Raw genomic sequence first — 19,695 nt, forward strand, 5'->3', positions numbered from 1 at the left:
ATTTGCTAGCAATGCCACAACATAGTATGTACTTCTATTAAGACATTTCCTTTTGTTTGCTATCAATAAGAGCGAATCGCTATTTATGTCAATTGACATTGTGTACCTCCACTAGATTTATTAGGTCACCTACTAAAACTCTTGCACAGTAAGAAACTAAAGTGGTTATTTTTGTGATTTTCTTTTACCATGTCCAGTTTATGGTGATAATAAACTAGACCCATAACATATTGAATCTATCAATACCCTTATTTTGAGCACCTGCCTGAGGGTAAATACTCTATTGGTAATAGCCTACACGCCTGTATAACTCAGATCTGACCATACATAAACTTACTATGGATTGTTTGGTTTTGCTGATTTATTCCAATCACTGTTTCGGAAGTAGAACTGAAGCCCTATAGTGTCCCTCTGTGATTAGTGAATTTGAAACAGCAGGATATGGTGAAGGGGGTGAGGGGGTGGTTGTTTCAGAACGGTCATAAATGGTGTTTTCTTTTTAGTGTAGCGCTACACATTCTTTAAAAAAAAACGTATTCTAGTTGATTGGTCTTATAACAATCATGAAGCTTATGGCATTAATGTTCACTTGCTGTGCGATAACTGCCAACAAGTGTTTTAATTCTTATTGTTTATTTCTATTCTTCAGATTCATTGGATGGATCTTTGAAAGCATTGACACAACAAGGCGCAATTAATGTGTACATTAACCAATTGGGAAAGGTTGCTCTGAAATCCCAAGAAGGTAACAATATTAAAATTGTTCAAACAATGACAGAAATGAATGCCAGTAGAATGTATGTATGGATTTCATATTGCAGCAACATAGTTGGGAAGCAGTGGGGTGCTGCCTCGCTAGCAATTTATTAACCTGTCCCTGTGTGCTTTCCTTAGAAAACTTGCAGAGCAATTTACAATTGGAAGATTTGCTGTCATGAATACATTTCAAATTTAAAAGCAGATTCTTTGATCTGTGGTAGGTTGGAGGAAAGAGACAGACTCTTTGAGGGCATTGCCTAATTACTTTTATATAAATGATAAGAAAACTGCGTAGCTCTCCCTGTTCTAAAGGGTTCCCCAACCTATCTAAAGAATCTAGAGGTGCTGGCCTGCCTTCGGGAAGTCACAGAAAACAAAAGTCCTCTGTCCAAAATCTAGTTCTACCCTGACCCTACCACTAAGAAACGAAACCTAAACAATTCCAGAAGATTGGATTGATTATCCTGATGTATCAGTCTTTTCTGACAGCCTCTTTGTATGAATATCTTTAATATTGTTGCTATTTATCTCACAGGATCTTCAGTAATAGTCTCTTTTTATCTCTTGATTTAGTTGTTTTAATTCCTCTACAACATTTTTGGATTTGATATTCTCTTTAGCAAAGCATGTATGCCACCCTTCCGCGTGATACTTCCTCACTTGTTGGTTGGAGATTTTAGACCTCCCACAGTCTATTGATCCAGGCTTGGGTTTCTGCTCCCTTGGTATTGTCACAGTTTCTGGCTTTGCAGCTTGTTGCTCATATAGTAGTGTCCCTTTTTTATTAGGTTCTGACTAGGACCCTTCATAATCTTCCCAGCCAGGGTTATGCAATCCCCTTCTTCTCAGCTTTGTACAGTTCCAATTACATAGGTATATATTCAGTAACTCCTTGTGAGTACTGGGATGAGGTCCTCTTCGCGCCTTCTGTTGCCCTAGCGAACACCTGCCTATCCCCATGCTCCCCGTTACCTTCCTGCAGGCTTGGGAACATTGGGGGCTCTTGCCTTCACTCTGGTGCTCTTCTCCGGTACTGGGTTTCTCCTTCCTTCTCTTCATCGCACCCTCATCCTCGGATGTCCTTCGGCCATGCGCAGAGCGGGTGGTTGGGAAGCTGCTCGTGTTCCCAATGACTCTCACGCTCTACGTAATTTTTTTTCCGGTCTCTGTTCTCAGCTTCCCTTTTGCTGTCTACGGGCTTTACTGCTTGGAAGCTGCTCATGCTTACTGTTGCCATCTTGGATGGCCCTGCCGTGTTTGGTTGGGCAACCTGCCCACCATGGTAGAGATGTGATCTTGCCACCACCTGTAGCAGCACTCTGCTTTCCTATGGTACACCAGTTATCCCATTGTCGGAATAGCTGGGCCTCCAGCGTCTCACTCCGACGTTCAGCCACTCTTCAAAAAGTCACAGGCTCCGCAACTGTTCTCTCGTCTGTCTCCTCCAGGCATGCTCACGTCAGGGGACTGTGTGGTCAGTAATGTGAGACTCGCAACTGGGTTTAGTTTTCTCAAGATTTGACATTTTAGTATATACACAAAATTATAAAATAAACCCTAACTAAACCTACTCTACCAGGGGATTCCCTACCTGGTCTAGGATCTACGAGGAAACTTCCTAGCACTCATAGTACTAACCCTCACTCTAAAACAACATAAAATACCAATCAACAGGAAAAAACAACATAAATAAAAGGTTATCAAACAACCATTGCCTTGGATGACTTCTACTGGTTTTAGGCACATCTTGCTCCCTCAGGAATATCCCAAAGTTGGTTTCTTCCAAGGAAAAGAAAGTCTCAACCAAAAGTCTTGGAAAGTTTCAGAGAAACAAAAGTCCACAAATATAAAAATCCACAGGTAAAAGTATCTTCTTTGCTTGATGAAAAGATTCCCTTTTACAGTTCTGCAAAGAAAATAACAGCACCAATGGAGTTTCCTGATTGACTTCCTCACAGGAAAAGAATAAGTATTTCATCGTCTGTTGCATCTTTTACACGGTTTGTCAGGATGTTTCTACTTAAGGCTTGCTTTCTCTTCAGCAACTCCATGATATTAGTAAAACTGTGCGAGCAGGCTACTTTGCCCCACAGTTAGCGTCTGCTTCTTCCATCTATTACAATACTGACAGGGATATTGATGACCACAGGCCTGCTGCTGCTTCTACAACTTTTCATATTATGCAAGTTTGCTACTACTGCATTTCAACTTCAGGTAACTTCAACAAGACGTCTTCAACCTCTACAGTTTGGCAAGACACTTCTCTCTTGTATAACAAAAAAGGCACCCTCTTTACCATCTGTCTTGCAACTACCACAAAATCTGCTTCTAGGTTTTAGACCAGTTCTTTTCAGTTCAGATAGTCTCCGCCATGCAGATTTTAAATTGGCTTCTTTTAACCAGTATCCAGCTCCCTCACCCAGCCTCATTTATACCTTTCCTCCAATAGTTAACCCAAAGCTGTTGTGCCACTCTTCTAGCTCTGGATAGCTTTGTCACTTTTATTTTAGAGAACTCTTGGGCAACAACAATTTCAGCAACTTCAGAATAATGGTTTATAGTTCTTAATTGAGCGGGATTCACTTTTATAGAGTTCCCTCTATGGGCTTCTGTAATGCTTGTTCTGAATAATGAAATTGCTCTTGAACTGCCACTTAAAAGAGATGCACGTTCCCACCTTTTGGTCAGCATTCAGCTTCCAGAGTATCGGGAAACATTGTGTCATGCGCAGCTTCTTTAAATGGTGCTTGTAACATTTCGGGAAAGTCTGTTCTACTTCAATTACGTTTACTGGCAACATTCTCTGTATTAACAGGAGCCATGCGACCGCTCAGCCATTGTCATGCGGAACAGATTCTGTTGGTCATTGTGGCACAGATGGAAGCAGGGGAGTTCTGCCCTGTGCAATCCTCCCAAGATGGCGCCTACTGGTGGTTGCAGCATTGCATGCATTCAGAGTTGCCAGACCCCCTTGGCTCCGCCCCCGCAAAGGATTATGCTTTTCAGGCTACGAGGATCGGCCTTCACTGCGTTGCTACTTGTTCTAGCGAACGCTTTGTGAGTTCGCAACTCTCTTTCCAGACTTTCCATGCCCTTTTTGGGTTATCTCTGCCTTGTGTTTTCTAATCTATCCTCTCTTGTAGCAGCACGTCGCCCATGTTGCAGCTCTCCCTTTCCAAACAGACCATTTGGAATTCCTGTCTGCTTCTGGGTAGGAACGCCTTGCTCGGTTTCCTTAGCAACGGTTGGTTTCTCTTTCTCGCATTCATACTGAATGCTTTCTCCACCCGCAGATGCTTAGCGGTCTGAAGCACTGAACCTCACTATCCAGATCCCTCGAGTCTCCTCTCCCATTCCCGCACGGCAACAGCAGCACAACAAGGAACGCTGTAGCTCTGTGAACACCGTGGGTCCAGAGCCACGTTGCTCTGCAACGCGTAGGTAGGATGAAGTCTCTTGAATTTCCTTCTTTGTTTTACAATACTACAACCTTTTGCTCTCGTACAGCTACAGGCATTCACAGACAAACCTCCGATCCGCTTCCAAATTTCGTCTGTGATCTTCCTCTAATGGATCGTGTACCCATACAAGAATCCACAGCCATTCCTTTCTCTCCTCTAGAACACTCAACCTTCCTCTTCACTCAGATTACTAATCTATTCCTCTGTCAAACCATTTCAGTTTCCACACACCAAACTTCTGAAATTGAGGATTCTTATTCAGCAAACGTCCTGCAGACCACGATTTGCCAAGAGGGAAGGGAAGCTGTGCAGAGAACTACTACAGGGTTTTATACCCCAGTGGGTTTCCCTGAGAGCCCTGTTCTCCTGTAACCGTTTTCTGGTGCGGGGGCGTAGGGTGACCGGGGGGGTTCTCACATCCACTGACTACTGTCTCTGATCCAAGTCATCAATAAGGTGGTCATCAGCCCTTATCACGTGTATCAGTATGTCCAATTTATCACAGAAATAAAGTATTTTTTTTTTTTTTTACATCTATATTTAATTTTAATCAACATATCAACAAATCAATGAGAATCACAAATATTAATTATTCCATCAAAAACAAACATACTCCAAAAATCCCACCCCCTGTCCCAAATTGATACGAAACTACAACCACAAACAAAAACATTACAATACCTCAGAAATAATATATTTCTAATAGGAATAATAGATGATTGCACTATACAAGCACACTTCGATTGGTTAACATAAGCATGTGTTGCAGTTCAATTATTAGAAAGACTTCCCACTGCTACAAATACCTTCTACTCACTTAGATGTATGTGCAAGTGTCATTAAAGCTGGCTACAGTTACCGGCAAGGTATTTTGCTTGCTCAGGAGTACAGAGCTTCCTTTTCCGACTTTCCAATTATGATTGTGTGCTGCTGCTGCTGCTTCCCAGCTTTCTTCTCCTGCTACTGCTACGGGCACCATTGGGATCCACAACCCTCTGCTGTATGGGTATCTCCATTCCGGCCTCATCAAGGGAGAGTCCTCCGCTCTCCAGATTCCCTCGGCTTGCTTCTGCACATGGGCCTTGGCAGAATGCACGACTTCAGCTCTGCACTCACATCAATTAAGCGTACCTGGAAAGACTGCTTGTTGCCTCAAATCTCTTCCAATGCTGCCACAGCCAAACAGGGTTTGTGAGCACAGGACCAACTCAGGGCCTGCAGGTGAAATCTGCCCTTCCTCTGCTCCGGCGTCCCTTCTGTGGTCACAGTTCCTTGTGATCTGCCAGCTTTGTGCTCTGCTTCTGCATCAGCTACTGCCGACCTTCCAGCTCAAGTTTCTTTGTACTGCTCCTCCCTGCTGCAGCCTTTTATGCACCTCAGGTATGCTAATTGGGTTCAGGTACAGGCCCTTGGACCTAATTGCCTGACCTTGCCACTACCCATTTGGTTTGACTGCCCGACTTGAACTCCTGCCGGCCCTGCTAGCCCTCTTCTGCTTCAGTCCATGAGTGATTTTGGGACTTGTAGTTTATTTTGGGAAAGTTTAATTTCTCTATTTTATTTTTTTTGAAGTTTCATGATGGATTTTCCTCCATCAATATTACTAAAAGAAGAGTTGTAAGAATTAGCCCTTTTAGAACAGAAGGAGCAGAAATGGTCACATGTTCACCATTCCTGTTATCATACCTTTGATATTGTGGAGGATATGGGAAATTTATGGTATACAAGAATGGTTCTGGACTGGTAGTATCTTAGGGCATTTTAATCCTAGTTTTTACTGACAATGTGTACCACAGGCTGACATTCATCAGAATGGCAAGATGCTATAACCTCCTTTGGAATGATTTTATCATCCAAGGAGTAATACCAGCACTCACCCTGTGAAATCCCCCCATTTCCCTGGACCTGGCCTCCACCCAGGTGATTGCCCCACAGTACACCACCCCCAGGATTGGGATCAGGAAGCATCTGCTCTCTCCTGCTCACCAGGGAGGAGGTACTAGGCACATTTTTAGTGGGGGATCCACAGGACTTCCTGGCATAGGATACTGTGCTACTCCAGCTTCCTCAACTCGTTTCAGTGTAGTATGCATTGTGATGCTGGAAATGCATCAGAGGGACAGGGCCTCTGAATCCTTGTCCTTTACTGCTTTTTATCGTGTGTTCTGTCATGTTTTCTGCCCAGGAGTCCATGTGGGACTCCTGGCAGTGCAGCTCTCGCTTTTGGTTTGATGAACAGACCCATGGGATACCCTTATGGCACCCATGGGTAGGGGTACAACCCTGTGCCCCTAGTGTATGTTTTTGGGCACCTGTGGGTGGCCCACAGAGCAGGGTATGGGCTGGTGGCAGCTCCATGCTGAATTTGACAGGTGCTCTGGGTGTCCTCCATTTTGGGATACCCAGGCCCTGCCATTGGGATCAGTTGATTCCTGATAGGAAACAAGATGGCCCCTGTGGCCTCTTGCTTTCTATTGCCTGTTACCTTGTTTTCCCAAAGTCCTGGGAAGCCCTGACTCTGTCCCTTCCCCCTGACTGGCTGTTGGGTGGAAGTTCCATATATGGTGTTGTTGTGAAGGCCCAGCTAGACTGACTGGAGCCTTCCCAGTGAGTGTATGTTGTGGGTACCTCCCGTGGGTGGGACCTGGGTGAATGGAGTGTGTGACCAATATACACTCCTTGTCGTGGTTGTCTGGTTTCTGGCATGAGAGACAAAGACTGAGACAGCCCTGCCCGAAACTGGCCTGAATGCAGTGTGTAGTGTGTAGCGTTGAATGGCTGGGTACTTGTCCCAATCCACATTCCTTGTTGTGAGTGTCTGAAAGGGAGGAGTGTGGCCTGAATGCACTGTGTGCCTGATTGGCTGACTGACTGCATGAATGCCCTTCTGTATGATTGGCTGCTGAGTGTGTGCCAGCAGTATGGATGAGAGACAGAATAGTATATCTGGGGACCTCTCACCACTGGTAATTGTTCAGACGCGTTCAGAAGCTGAGTCTCCACTCTAAGAGTAACTGGAACTGCTGATCCTCGACGTCCAGCTGGAAGAAGAAGAAGACTTGCTGTTGCACTTGCTTCGACCGATCTGAAAGCTGCCGAATTCTTCGAGGACTGACCCGAGAGAGGACCTGGTAAGGCGCCCTCTTCCCGTGCTCCGAGGGATCATCGAGCACCGCTACATCTTCGCCGAAGCCCCCTGGAAGTCAGACCCTCGAAAGGCTGCCGATCCGAGACGGGACCGCCGAGGAGATCGAAGTGAAGCACCCGGACATCGCCGTCGTCGAAGTCCATTGCCGTCGACCAGGGTTTGCAGGTTTGTGTACCCGCTGGAGGCCCGTCGAAGTTGTGTTGTCCAGCCGTGGGAACCACTTGACGCCGTGCCGCTGACGACCGGAGCCGTCCGCTCCTTGCCTAAGAACATTTGAATCGAAGGACTCCCTCATCCGCACCGTCGAACGCTTTATCCTGCCGGAGAAAGTCGAGGACGACCAACGCGCCGAGGAGAAACCTACCGGTGGGTTTCCCGCCACCCGAAGACCACAAAGACTCGAACGACTGGACGCCCTTGCTGGGCCCCCGTCTCCACAATCTTTGCGGTCCAGAACAATTGTCATCGAGGTGCCCCGCACGCCTCTGCCTTGCAGGACGCCGACGCTCCGTCGTCGACAAGCACCGCTTGGATCGAAGCTGCCGCCTCATCGACGCCGTTCTACCCTGTTTGTTGTCGGACGTTCGACGCCCCGTGTCTCCCGCTTGAAAGGGAAGGCATTCAAGAAGGGCCGTCGATTCCCCGACGCCGAACGCCGAGTTCCTCGACAGACTTTCGACGCCCCGTGTCTCCCGCTTGAAAGGGAAGGCATTCAAGAAGGGCCGTCGATTCCCCGCCGCCGAACGCCGAGTTCCTCGACGCCTCTCGACGATCCGTGACTCCCACTTGAAAGGGGGTCGCTCAAGAAAGATCTGTCGACGCCTCTTCGAAGAACTCGACTCCACCAGGTACATCGGGGGGGTAAAAACATTATAGGAGGGAATAAGACTTGCAGAACAATATATGTGTCTAGTGGTAGGGGCCAGTATTCTGCCTATTGCTCAACCATCTTATTTTCTCTCCTCTCTCTATTGCTGGTTTCACTCTATTGATCTGTGTGACATTGTTACAGTATTGTTGATGCACTTTAATGAGATCTAATACAAAGGGTGGTACCACTTTAGAATTGTATATATTTGCCATTGTTGATTTTCCTAAGTACAAAGTGAGTTATTATGATAAGTGTACATAACCTTGAATATTGATTATATAAAGACTGTGTTCTAACCAATACAGTGTGTGGACATTCCTTTGTGGGGGCTTGGGGACTACACTGTACTTAAGAACCAGCCTGCATCACCTCCTGAGAAGCTAGGCCTTGATTGCTCGTCCATTGCTACCGTACTAGAGAATCTTGGCTGGGGTCTTCTGTGCCTCTCTTCTACCATATAGAGAGCAGAAGTACAGACACCCCCCACCGGTCCTTTACATGCATGTTCTCCTAAAGAGAGATTCTCATTTCCTTCTTCATGCTAGTAGGTTCCAGCATTACCTTCAGGCAAACGGGTATATAGTACATTAGTTTTTGTAGCAATGAGTCCCATGCATGCTACTAAGCTGGTTGGCTTAGGGAGTTCCTCACAGGAACATGAGTCCTTGTCCCCTAAGGAGAAATCTCTCCAACTGAGGTCCCACTTGCCCAGATCCCTAGAGACTGTCTTATGGAGCGGGCTCACCTCCCTAGCCTCAAAGGGGGAGGCTCACCCTTGGGGAGAAGGGTCGAATACCTTTGATTCATCACACATTCTATGAGGACTGCTGCTGAGAAATAGATAGCCCAGGAAACCTTAAGTAGTTATTGTCAGAAGATACACAGATACTTCTGGTTGTCCCAATATCAACTCCAGCAACATTTAACATTAATCTTGCTCCATTTAAATGTAATAATTGGTACTCTGTGCACAGAGTGCTATGTTCAATGTTTGGTAATGATAAAGCTAATGCACTACCCATGCTATCTAATTATCATAAACTAGTGGAAAAGCCTGTGTGCACAGGCTAATGTGCGTAAAGGAAGACCTTTTCAGAGTGTAAAAATATCATGTGGTGTATTTTAACGTAATTTATGTTAACAGAAAAAAATGTTTTTATAGTATCTTGCTCCTTTTACGTGGAAGAGTAGTAACCTCAAACAAAATCTCAAAGAATCGATTGACATTTCAACATCGTACATAGTCAATTGTTGTATCTGCTCCTCATTGTCTTGGATTCCACTTAGGGGTTTTGGACTCAAATATATAGTGTGGAGGGATGTCGGAGTACTACAATTCACGTGCAGTATGATTCGAAGTAGACATGAGATCGTAAATTGAAGTCAAATAAAGTTTAAAAAGTACATGAATATTATTGATATAATGCATACCAAGAAATATTACAATTAATGACATGATACATGAGTATGTAAAAAAAGTAATTTATTTTTAGACATAGTGCTTAAACAAATGATTTAATTTTTTTTATTTTTAAATGTATATATTTTCTTAGTGTATGCTACTTGAAGTATGCTGTTAAAGTGGTATACCTGTATTTGGCCTTTTCTGAAGTTTAATTGTATGTTATTGTTGAAATACACATTTTGTTTGCTTGGAAGATGAACTTGAAGTCTTTTTGTTGTATACGTAAGGCAACGGCTCCCCCTAGCGTTGATGTGACAAAGCAGGCAGGACGGCATCATACAAATATACATCTGGCTTTTTCTTATATAGTATGAGCAGGGAAAAATTAGGGGATCCTTTTGTTGATTGAACAACATCTATGTAGTAAAACAGTTGCAATGGTGACCACCTCTACCCTAGGATGGGTGTTACAGATTGAGAACATGTTGGATTATGGTGTTTTTGTACTGCTGGCTATAGCTTCATTACTTTTGCCAGGTTATGGAAAGACACAACACCCAGCAGCATAGCAGTAGATATGGCAGGATTTGTTTTATTTATTTATTGGTCATTTGTTAGGCACTCATACAATTAGCAAAAACAGTTTCAAAGCACCCACAGGGCAACAGGGTGGGACAGGGGAAGGTAGACGATGAATTACAACAGAGATGTCAATAATTGAATTCATATTACAAAAATGGGAATAAAAGGGAGGGTAGACAAACCTACTATGCCTTGTGAGTGTTCAGAACGTGCAAGTGCAGGGGGAAAGAGGGAGTAAGGGATAGGTGCTGTGGTGCTCATGGGGAAGTGCTAGGGGTGAAGTGCTTGAAGAACATAAGTGCAAACTCCGGTGGGTGCCTAAGTAAGTGCAGTAAAAATAGACTGCATCTGAGATGAGGATGTGGGGGGGAACAGGGCCCCGAGGATACATAAGGGCGCTGCACATCAGTGACGCTACTGTATGATTAGCAGGGAAGAGAGGAGAAGGAAGAAGTGAGGGGAAAGGTCTTGAGACTTTTTGGAACTTAAGGAGGTCCTGCCCAAGACGCAGAGGGAGGGAGAGAGAGAGGGAGGCTATTTCACAGAAGGGACCCCGCTGACCTCCAAGCTGTCGAGGAAGGCCCATGAGTTCAACCTCAAAGGGAACCGGGTCATCATCCTCATCAAAAATTTCCTGAAAAGAAGGCATAAAATGCCTCTGAGATTTTGAAGTAAATTTACTCGAGGGATGTTTCACTGTGTTCAATGGACTCTTTATTGACATTGATGGTGCTTATGGAGCCGACAGAACATCGAGGAATGCATCAGCCGTGGGTGGCGTTGACCATCCTCGAATCAACTATTTCAGCAGTCTTAGGCCCCTAGGTGCACAAAGTGGTTGATGAGCTGAGTCTGCCGACCTAGCCGGGTGCAGTGGGCTCAATGTTCTTCTTCCCGGAGGAAGAGTGAACGGGCGGATCTGCTTTCTAAGACCTGCATAATTTTGATGCAAAACCCTTCCCAATTTTCGGCAGAGCTGGATTTAGACGGGAAACGTAGCTATAGCTATCTCTCTGGGGAGGAGTCTGTTGACAAAGGCTTCCTCCTTCTCTTATTCGACGGAGGGGGACTGGAGTCACTCCTCGAGAGATCTTTTGCAGTGTTTTTTTTTTTAACCGTTTTCTCCTTTTTGAGCAATTTATCAGCTGCAGAGCTCTTTTTCGTCAGGTCGGATCTTCGAAGGCATCGTACTTGGAGACTTTGAAGACGAGCTACCTAGGCCCAATTTAGAGGCTCTCGCTTTTAAGGCTTTAGGTGTGATACCCTGACACTTGCTGCAATCTGCAAGAATGTGGTTGGTACCCGAGACACCACAGACAAACACTGGGTGGAACGGTGAGTGACATTTTTGCGCTGCAATCACAGCACTTTTTGAAACCAGAGGGTTTTTAGACATGTTAAAAGAATCTACTAAAATTTTAACACATTTTGAAAGCAATAACCAAGTCGGAGGATTTCTCTGAAGGGAAGTTCGCGAAAAAAGCATGCTGGGCATGAGGAAAAAAGGAACGGAGGTCACGGGCACTGAGCATGCTATTTGTACCCGCATTGTCACGTCTGGTCATGAAGACGACTCCTCGATGGCCATCGACCCCGGTGCGCACAACGCCCCATGCTGGGAAAATGTTTGAGAGCTGCAAAGCAGAATACATTTCAAAGATGAGGAATCCGTGGGAGGGCACAAGCTGTCATGACCCCAGTCAGAACACAGTCTTGACTCGGACATTCAGGCTAGGCGGAACACATTACATCAATCAGCAGGTCAAAGGTGGGTGTTAGCCTGGCACATATAGCATTTACACCATTCACAGCATCTAATCCCATAGACTACCATGGATTAAAATAGTAATGCCATACTCGTAAGATGGCCGCCTAGAGGATCCATTTACAAGTAGCAGCACGGTACTAATCATTTGTCATGGGGAGCTACTTAATGCCCTGCCTTCGCTGGAACGTGCGCTTCGTGTAACGCTACTGGCGTTTCTCTTCACAGAATCTAAAGAAAAAAGAAATATAATTCTTGCAATAGATTACAGAACATCACAGACCACAGATCAGACTTACCCGACAGAAGCTTTCCTTTGACGCTGTCATTTTCATTGAAGAATAATTGTTCGTTTGCAGCACCTCTTCAGTCAGAGGTTTTCACTCGCAGCTGCAGCATCTTCAGAAGGTTTTCCATCAGCGTTCCGAAACCTGCAGAAAACACAAAAGGTATTTAAATATTAAAAAGCGAACTTTACTGAGTCAAAAGAGAAGACGTTTTTTGATGCGCTTATGTACCTGAAGTTTCACCAAGTTATCACCTCACAGTTGTTACCGCGCTTCGCTTTTGAAGGTTGCAATTACCCTGAATAGACTAACTTAACATTTTTACGTTTTGTCATGCTGAGTGACACTGCAACCATTCCGCATCCATAGTGCCTTTCTTCTTGAAGAACTCATACTTATAAGAGCGCATCATTTGTAGTCAGCATTCCAACTCCCTAGAACCTGCAAAAAGGGGAAAAGACAAAAGTAATTAATACAAGAGATCTCTCCAACGTAGGACTCTTTTAAAACTCTAAAGGACTACAGTATCTTCATTTGTTTACCTACCTTAAGGCTCATTCTTTAAAAAGAAAGTCACTATCCCACAAAGAATTAGAGTTCTTCAGCATTCCAAGTTTTGGCAATGTCACCGTCTCAATGCGCCTCTGTTAAAAGCAGGATGGAGAGCTCCACAATTACAAAACACAGGTGAGAAGGGTATTTAGCACTAGCGTTAGAGGGGAGTACATTGCTAGGCATTGATACACATTTCATCTGGCAGTTATCTCCATTTACAGTATTTATAGCATCTCCATTGTTATCTGTCTTAACAGAAAAAGAATCCTAAAGGCTTAAAGTTAACAGGTCCACAGGTTGAAGGGATGTTAGGCTCTCGAGGAGTCCCAGGGGAACGAGAAAGCATCGCCCATGCTTCTCGGCTGGGGGAACCTGCTGGTGAACCTCCGGCACTTGGAATTTGTCGCTGTAGCGAAGAGATTGATTTGGGGTTCGCCCCATCGTCGGAAGAGTCGATCCACTTGATCCTGGTGTAGTACCCACTCGTGGCACGAGCGCAGCTCCCTGCTGAGTGAGTCGGCGATCGTGTTTTTTATTCCTGCCAGATGAAGAGGCACCAGAAACATCCCCTGGGCGACGGCCCAATGCCACAGATCCTGGGCTTCCCTAGATAGGGCAGGGGACCTGGTTCCGCCCTGCTTCCGGATGTAGAACATCGTGGTGGTGTTGTCGGTGAAGATCCTCACCACCTTGCCCTTGAGGGACGGAAGAAAGGACCTGAGGGCCCAGAACACTGCACGTAGCTCCAAGATGTTGATGTGGAGCGACTTCTCCTCCGGGAGCCAAAGGCCTCTCGCGTGAAGATCTCCGGAGTGCGCTCCCCAACCTTCCAGGGAGGCGCCCGTCGTCACCGTCACCTGGTGAGCTGGGGTCTGAAAGTCTGTGCCCGCCGACAGATGGGAGTGGGTACCCCACCACCAGATCGCCTGACGGAACGTCTCGTTGAGAGGGATCCTGTCCTCGAAGCTGCCCGTCGACTGGACCCAGCGGGCGTCGAGGAATTCTTGTAAGGGGCGCATCCAAAGCCTGCAAAGGCGCACCAGATAAATGCAGGAGGACATCATCCCGAGGAGGGATTTGATAGATCTTACCCTGGCCATGTCCGTGGCCAGCAGACGCTGCACCTTGCCCAGAATGGTCCTGGTCCTTTCCTCCGACGGCGAGGCCAGCCGCGCCACTGTGTCGAGCTTAGCTCCCAGAAACAGGGCGACTTGCGACGGAACTAGGTGGGATTTTGGAAAGTTGATGGAGAATCCCAGGTCCGTGAGCAGCTGGACGGTCTTCGCAGTGTGCTCCACGGCGAGCTCCCTTGTCCTTGCCTGGATGAGCCAGTCGTCCAGGTAGGGGTAGACGTGGATCCCCTGTAGGCGCAGCTGCGCCGCCACCGGTGCGAGGCACTTGGTGAACACCCTGGGTGCCGACTTCAATCCGAACGGGAGGGCTTTGAACTGGTAGTGCCGCCCTTGGACCACGAACCTGAGGAACTTTCGGTGTCTTTTTAGAATGGGGATGTGGAAGTAAGTATCCTCCAATTCCAACGACGACAGGAAATCGCCCTCCTCCAGCTGTCCCAGCACGTGCTGAGGGGTGACCATACGGAACTTCTGTGCCTTGATGTACTTGTTCAGTCGTCGTAGGTCCAGGATGGGGCGCCATCCTCCCGTCTTCTTTTTTACAAGGAAGTACCTTGAGTAAACTCCGGAGCACCGAAGCCTCTTTGGGACGAGCTCGATGGCAACCTTCTTGAGCATCGCCCTTACTTCCGACAGTAGTTGAGGGACGTGATTTTTCCTTCCTGGCCACGGGTGGAACGCGAGGGCACTTCTTCTGAAACTCGAGGGCGTGCCCTTGGGCCAGGGCGTCCAGCACCCAACGGTTGGTGGAGATGGACTCCCACACGCTGACGAACCTTGCCAGCCGGCCTCCCACCGGGGTGCTTCGGCGGGGGCCCGACCCCACGGTCGGTTCAATCTTGTTTGGAGGCCGCCTTGCCTCCTTGACCTCCCTGTCGATGACGACGGGCACCACCTGACTTGCCGCGTCCCCTGTAGGCTTCCTGAGACGAAGATCTTGCCGCTTGGCGATACGTGGAGGAGTCACTGCCGGATCCCTTGGAGGCACCTTGTCTGCCTCCGGAGCTCCGAAAGGACGGCCGTCGTCGTTGGAGCACTCCCAGTGCCTGGGCAGTCTCTGTGTCTGTCTTGATGGCCTGAAGGGACTCATCAATCGCCTTCCCAAACAGGTTGTTCCCGTCGAAGGGCATGTCCAAAACCTTGGTTTGTACGTCCTGGCGGAAATCCGTGGCCTTGAGCCATCCTCGTCTCAAGCAAACGCCGTTGCCCTACTGACGGAAACCGGTGTCGGCGATGTCCGTTGCCACCGTGATGGCGTGGTCCGAAGCAATCTCACCCTCCTGTAGGATTTCAAGGGCCTCAGCCCTTTTGGCGTCCGGAAGGAAGTCCAACAGAGGGGCGATTTTTGAACCACAACTCCCTGTTGTAGCGGGCTACGATAGCCAGGGCGTGGGCCGCCTTGATAGTCGCTGCGGATGAGATGATCCGCCGTCCCATCGTATCCAACTTCCTACCCTCGCCGTCCGGCGGGGAAGTTGATGTCGAGGCCGATGCCCCCCCAGCTTTCTTCTTTGTTGCCGCTGAGACGACCGAATCCGGGGTAGGTTGCGCCCGAAGGCACAAGGGGGCAGCGTCGGGGACCCGGTACTTCTTCTCGTACCGGTCCCTCTTTGCCAGCGCCGTGGCAGGGTTCTCGAGGAGGGCGAGCCCCTCATCCGAGATGTCATCAAGAAGCGGTACGGCGAGGACCGTCTTCCTTTTAGCCTTGCGCAGTTGGTAAAGGAACCCTTCCTTCTTCTTCTCTTCTGGGCAGAGCTGGAAGAGCTCGGATGCCCTGGAAATCATGGCATGAAAGGATCCAATTTCGTCGGGCGGGGACGCCCGAGCAGGGGGCGACGGGGGACACGTCCCGTCGTCGCCTCCATCGTCATCTGTACCTGTCGTAGCCGTGTCCGTGCCTGTATCATCCCCATGGGTAGTAGACCGGGGGGAAGGCTGAGCAGGCCGCAGAGGTGGGAGAGGTGGCGTAGGATGCGTCCTCCTCCTCTTATGCGGTGGACTTTCCGAAGGTCCTGGCTCCGGTTCCCCCATCGGGTCTGGCTCAGGTACCTCCGTCGGGGGGAGGGGCAACCTTGTCCTTATCTCCGAACATAAGGACTGAATCGCTGACGAAATGGCCGCCTAAGTGTCCTGCGGCGCTGGAAACGATGGGCACGAGGGCTCTTGAGGAGCCTTGTCGGCGACCCCGTCGCTCTCGTCGTCGCCCTCGTCGGGATCCCTCCCGATGGGCTGGGCCTCTTCCACGACTTCGATGAGCTCTTCTTCAGAGGTCGTGTCCGTATCCACGATGGCCACCAGCCCCTCCCCCACCTTTTCCAACGAGGACTTCGTGGGGGTCTTCTCAATGGGCCTAAAAGACGACTCCCTCCGCGGTGGCAGGGAGACTCTGGGTCCTGAGGGCGCCTCCACTGGTGTAGCCTCCACTGGTGTAGCCTCCACAGGCTGAGCCAGGGCCGCTGCGACATCCTCAATCGAGGTCTTAGCAGGGTGAATTAAGGCCATTGTCACCTTATGGACGCCTGGGGCCTTCACCTTGAGGGGAGGGTCCGAGCCTCGCTCCTACTCTGCTGGAATCTTCGAGATCGACCAGGGCCTCTCCAGAAGCCTCGCTGGTTTCTCGGACTTCCTCTTGCCAGAGCGTTGGCTCGTGGTTGACGGCGCCGGGGAGGATGCGCCCTGCCTGGCAGCCAAGGAGCCCGACCGTTCGGCGCTCCCAGTGCCCGCGGTGATTAGCCTTTTGTTGGGCCCCCATCGCCGGGGCGCCCTCACAGGACTTAGAAGACCGCTCCGACTTCTTTTTCTCACCTGACGGGCTCTTCCCTTCCAGCCAGTTGGCGAGACGGAGGTGGCGATACTTCATGGTTCGCTCCGACATGTTCCCACAAAACGCGCAGTCCTTCTTCGTGTGCGTCTTGTCCTCATGGAGACAGTAGAGGCATAACGAATGCTCGTCCTCCTTGAAAACATTCTGAAGCTGGCATCCAGGGCAGATCCTGAACAGCTTCCCGGGCGTCAAGCTTCCTTTCTCCTTGGCCATGTCCGGGGTAGGCCTCGGAACTTCTGGAATCCTCCAAAAGCGTAACACAACGAAATCTTCACCCTTGAGGGGCGTAGAAAACTCCGAAACGGATCCCCGTTGATCGGATGTAGAAACTGAGGAGCTTGAGGCTCTATTTAACCGAAAAATGAGAAAAATCTCCTGAAAAAAAGCGCGAAAACGCAGCAAAAGCTCGAGAGCTACAGCACGAGGACTCCCAACACTTGAACGTGTGGTAGAAATCTGAGGATGGCTGCCAGAGGCGGGGCTTAGGGAGAGGGCAGTCATTGGCTGGGGGCAGTATGACCCAGAGACCAGTGATTGGTTACTACTAAGAAAGACAGATCAGAAACGAAACTGATACTGATTTTTTTTCTATACCGAGAATTCCCGGCCTGACGACGGGGAATATTCATGAGCATGTGAATCCATGCCAGACCCCATGCTGGAGAACGAAGTATCTATAGCACGTACAGCGCCCGTTGGCTTCAGTTCTGTTTTTTCTTTCATTAGAACTACCCGCATAAACACAGGTTTGGCTGTACTAAGCTTTGAAGGAGTGAAAGATGTAATGGCATGGGAAATTCTACTGTGGGGTAGGCTGGGAGGGTGATGAGGAATACGTATGTGGGAGGAACATCCGGTCGAAAGAACGTTACCAGAGGTAATTAACTTGTTCTTCAAATGGATTGTGTCCTCCCACGTATTCCTCATCTTAGATAGATCCCCAAAGCAGTGTTTGTTTTGGTAGAGGGAGTAAGAATTGTATCAATGGTTTCCATGAACCGAATGGAGGACAGCTTTTAGAAAGCTTCCATCCTGACTGAGGGAAGAACCAAGGCAGTAATTCTTCGTGAACGTGTGTTTTGAAGACCACGAAGCTGCCTCACAAATGTTTTTAATAGGGACATCTCTTTGCAGAGCCGAAGAGGTAGCCATGCCCCTTGTGGAATGTGCCCTCAAGCCTTCTGGAGGATATTTGCCCGCCAGCCTGCAGCATTCTGAAATTGCTAGAATGATCCATCTTGACAAGGTCTGCTTTGTTACCGCCTGACCCAGTTTGTGACCTGTGTAACCTATAAAAAGTTGATCATCCAGACGAAGTTTGGACAATCTAGAAATGTAGAAGCTTGGAGCTGTACGTGATTGTAATCTGTGCAACCTCTCTTCCTCATTGCCAGGATGAGGTGGACGATAGAAAGTGGGTAACACAATCTTTTGTCCTACATGAAACTCTGAAATGATCTTAGGCAAAAATGAAGGCTTAACCCTCAGGACGACCTTGTCCTTATGGAATACCGTAAAGGTTGGTTTAGATGACAGTTCCTGAAACTCACTCACTCTACGGGCTGAAATTAGTGCTGTCAACAAAATGGTCTTGAACGTTAGTAACCTTAATGGACATGAAAGTAGAGGTTCAAAAGGTGCACACATCAGAAATGTTAACACCAAATTAAGGACCCAAACAGGAACCTGATAAGGAGATGGAGGTAACACATTGGTGTGTCCCTTCAGAAATTGTATTACCAGTGGTATCTTAAAATATGAAGTTTCTTCAGATGAACGCTTAAAGATGGATAGCTCTGCCAAATAGCCTTTAAGTGTTCCAACCTGGAGCCCCTGATTGGCTAGATACAGTATAAAGGATAACACCTCTGGTGTCTTGCATATTAAAGGGTCTACATTCTTGTCCCTGCACCAGCTACAGAATTTGTTCCAACGGCAGCGGTACAAGAATTTCTCTGCTGGCCTTCTGGCCAAAAGCAAGATCTCCTTTACGTCATCTGGGAGCTCCCAATCCTTGTATCTCAGCCTCTCGGAAACCATGAGTGTAGGCTGAGTGTCTTGACATCTGGATGGAGGACCAGATCCTCCTCTCGCGAGAGAAGGTCCTCTCTTTGTGGAAGAAGTATTGGAGGGCAGATGGACATGTCCAGAAGGTCCGGGTACCACATCCACCTGACCCAATCCAGGGCAATCAGGATCATGTGTTTCCCAAACTTTCTCAACCTCCTGATCACGTGAGGAATGATGGCGACTGGAGGAAACGCATACAGGAGTGGAAACTCTCAGTCCACCGCAAACGCGTCTCCTAGAGCTTGTCTTGGAGGAAATTCCCTGGAGCAGTACAGTTCGCACTTCTGGTTGACTCTGGTTGCGAACAGATCCACTTGAGGGGTTCCCCAAAGTGTGAAGATCTCTTCGAGGGCTCCCTGAGCTAGTTCCCACTCGTGGGAGACTGTGCTGTGCATGCTCAGAGCGTCTGCTGCCATGTTCTCCTCTCAGGCTAGGTGAACTGCAGATAGAGAGATTCCTCCTTGTATTGCCCAGGACCAGAGCTGCATTGCCTCTGCACAGTGGTAGTGACACTACACCACCTCTCTTGTTGAGTTAGTACATGGCCACTTTGTTGTCTGTCATTATCAGGACATTCTTTCCCCTAACAGAGGGCAGAAAAACCTTCAGTGCAACTATGATTGCTCTCAGCTCCAAAAGATTGATGTGTAGTTTGGACTCTGATGGAGACCAACAACCGCTGATTGTCAGATCGTTTAAGTGGGCGCCCCAATCCGTGAGTGAGGCGTCCAACACTACTGTCATCTCCGGCCATGGTTGCCAAAAAGGTTTTCCTTCAGAATGTTGTCCTCGCAGGCCCACCACAGGAGATCCTGTGTGACCCTGCTTGGAACCT

The 19,695-nt window shown here is 48.1% G+C and overlaps 1 protein-coding gene across 4 annotated transcripts in view; it reads left to right on the forward strand.

Annotated features, from left to right (window-relative positions):
* The window catches only part of FAM185A (family with sequence similarity 185 member A), a 432,094-nt gene that overhangs the window by 325,087 nt on the left and 87,312 nt on the right, over positions 1–19,695 (forward strand). For 3 of the 4 annotated variants that reach the window (XM_069628055.1, XM_069628056.1, XM_069628054.1), the window contains one exon: positions 650–745. The exons of the other annotated variant lie outside the window; for it this stretch is intronic. In XM_069628055.1, the coding sequence (XP_069484156.1) occupies positions 650–745 (96 nt within the window). The remainder of the gene's footprint in view (positions 1–649; positions 746–19,695) is intronic. 4 annotated transcript variants of the gene reach the window in all.

Source organism: Ambystoma mexicanum, chromosome 12 (genome assembly GCF_040938575.1).
Source record: "Ambystoma mexicanum isolate Mex_15411 chromosome 12, UKY_AmexF1_1, whole genome shotgun sequence".
NCBI classification, from domain to species: domain Eukaryota; kingdom Metazoa; phylum Chordata; class Amphibia; order Caudata; family Ambystomatidae; genus Ambystoma; species Ambystoma mexicanum.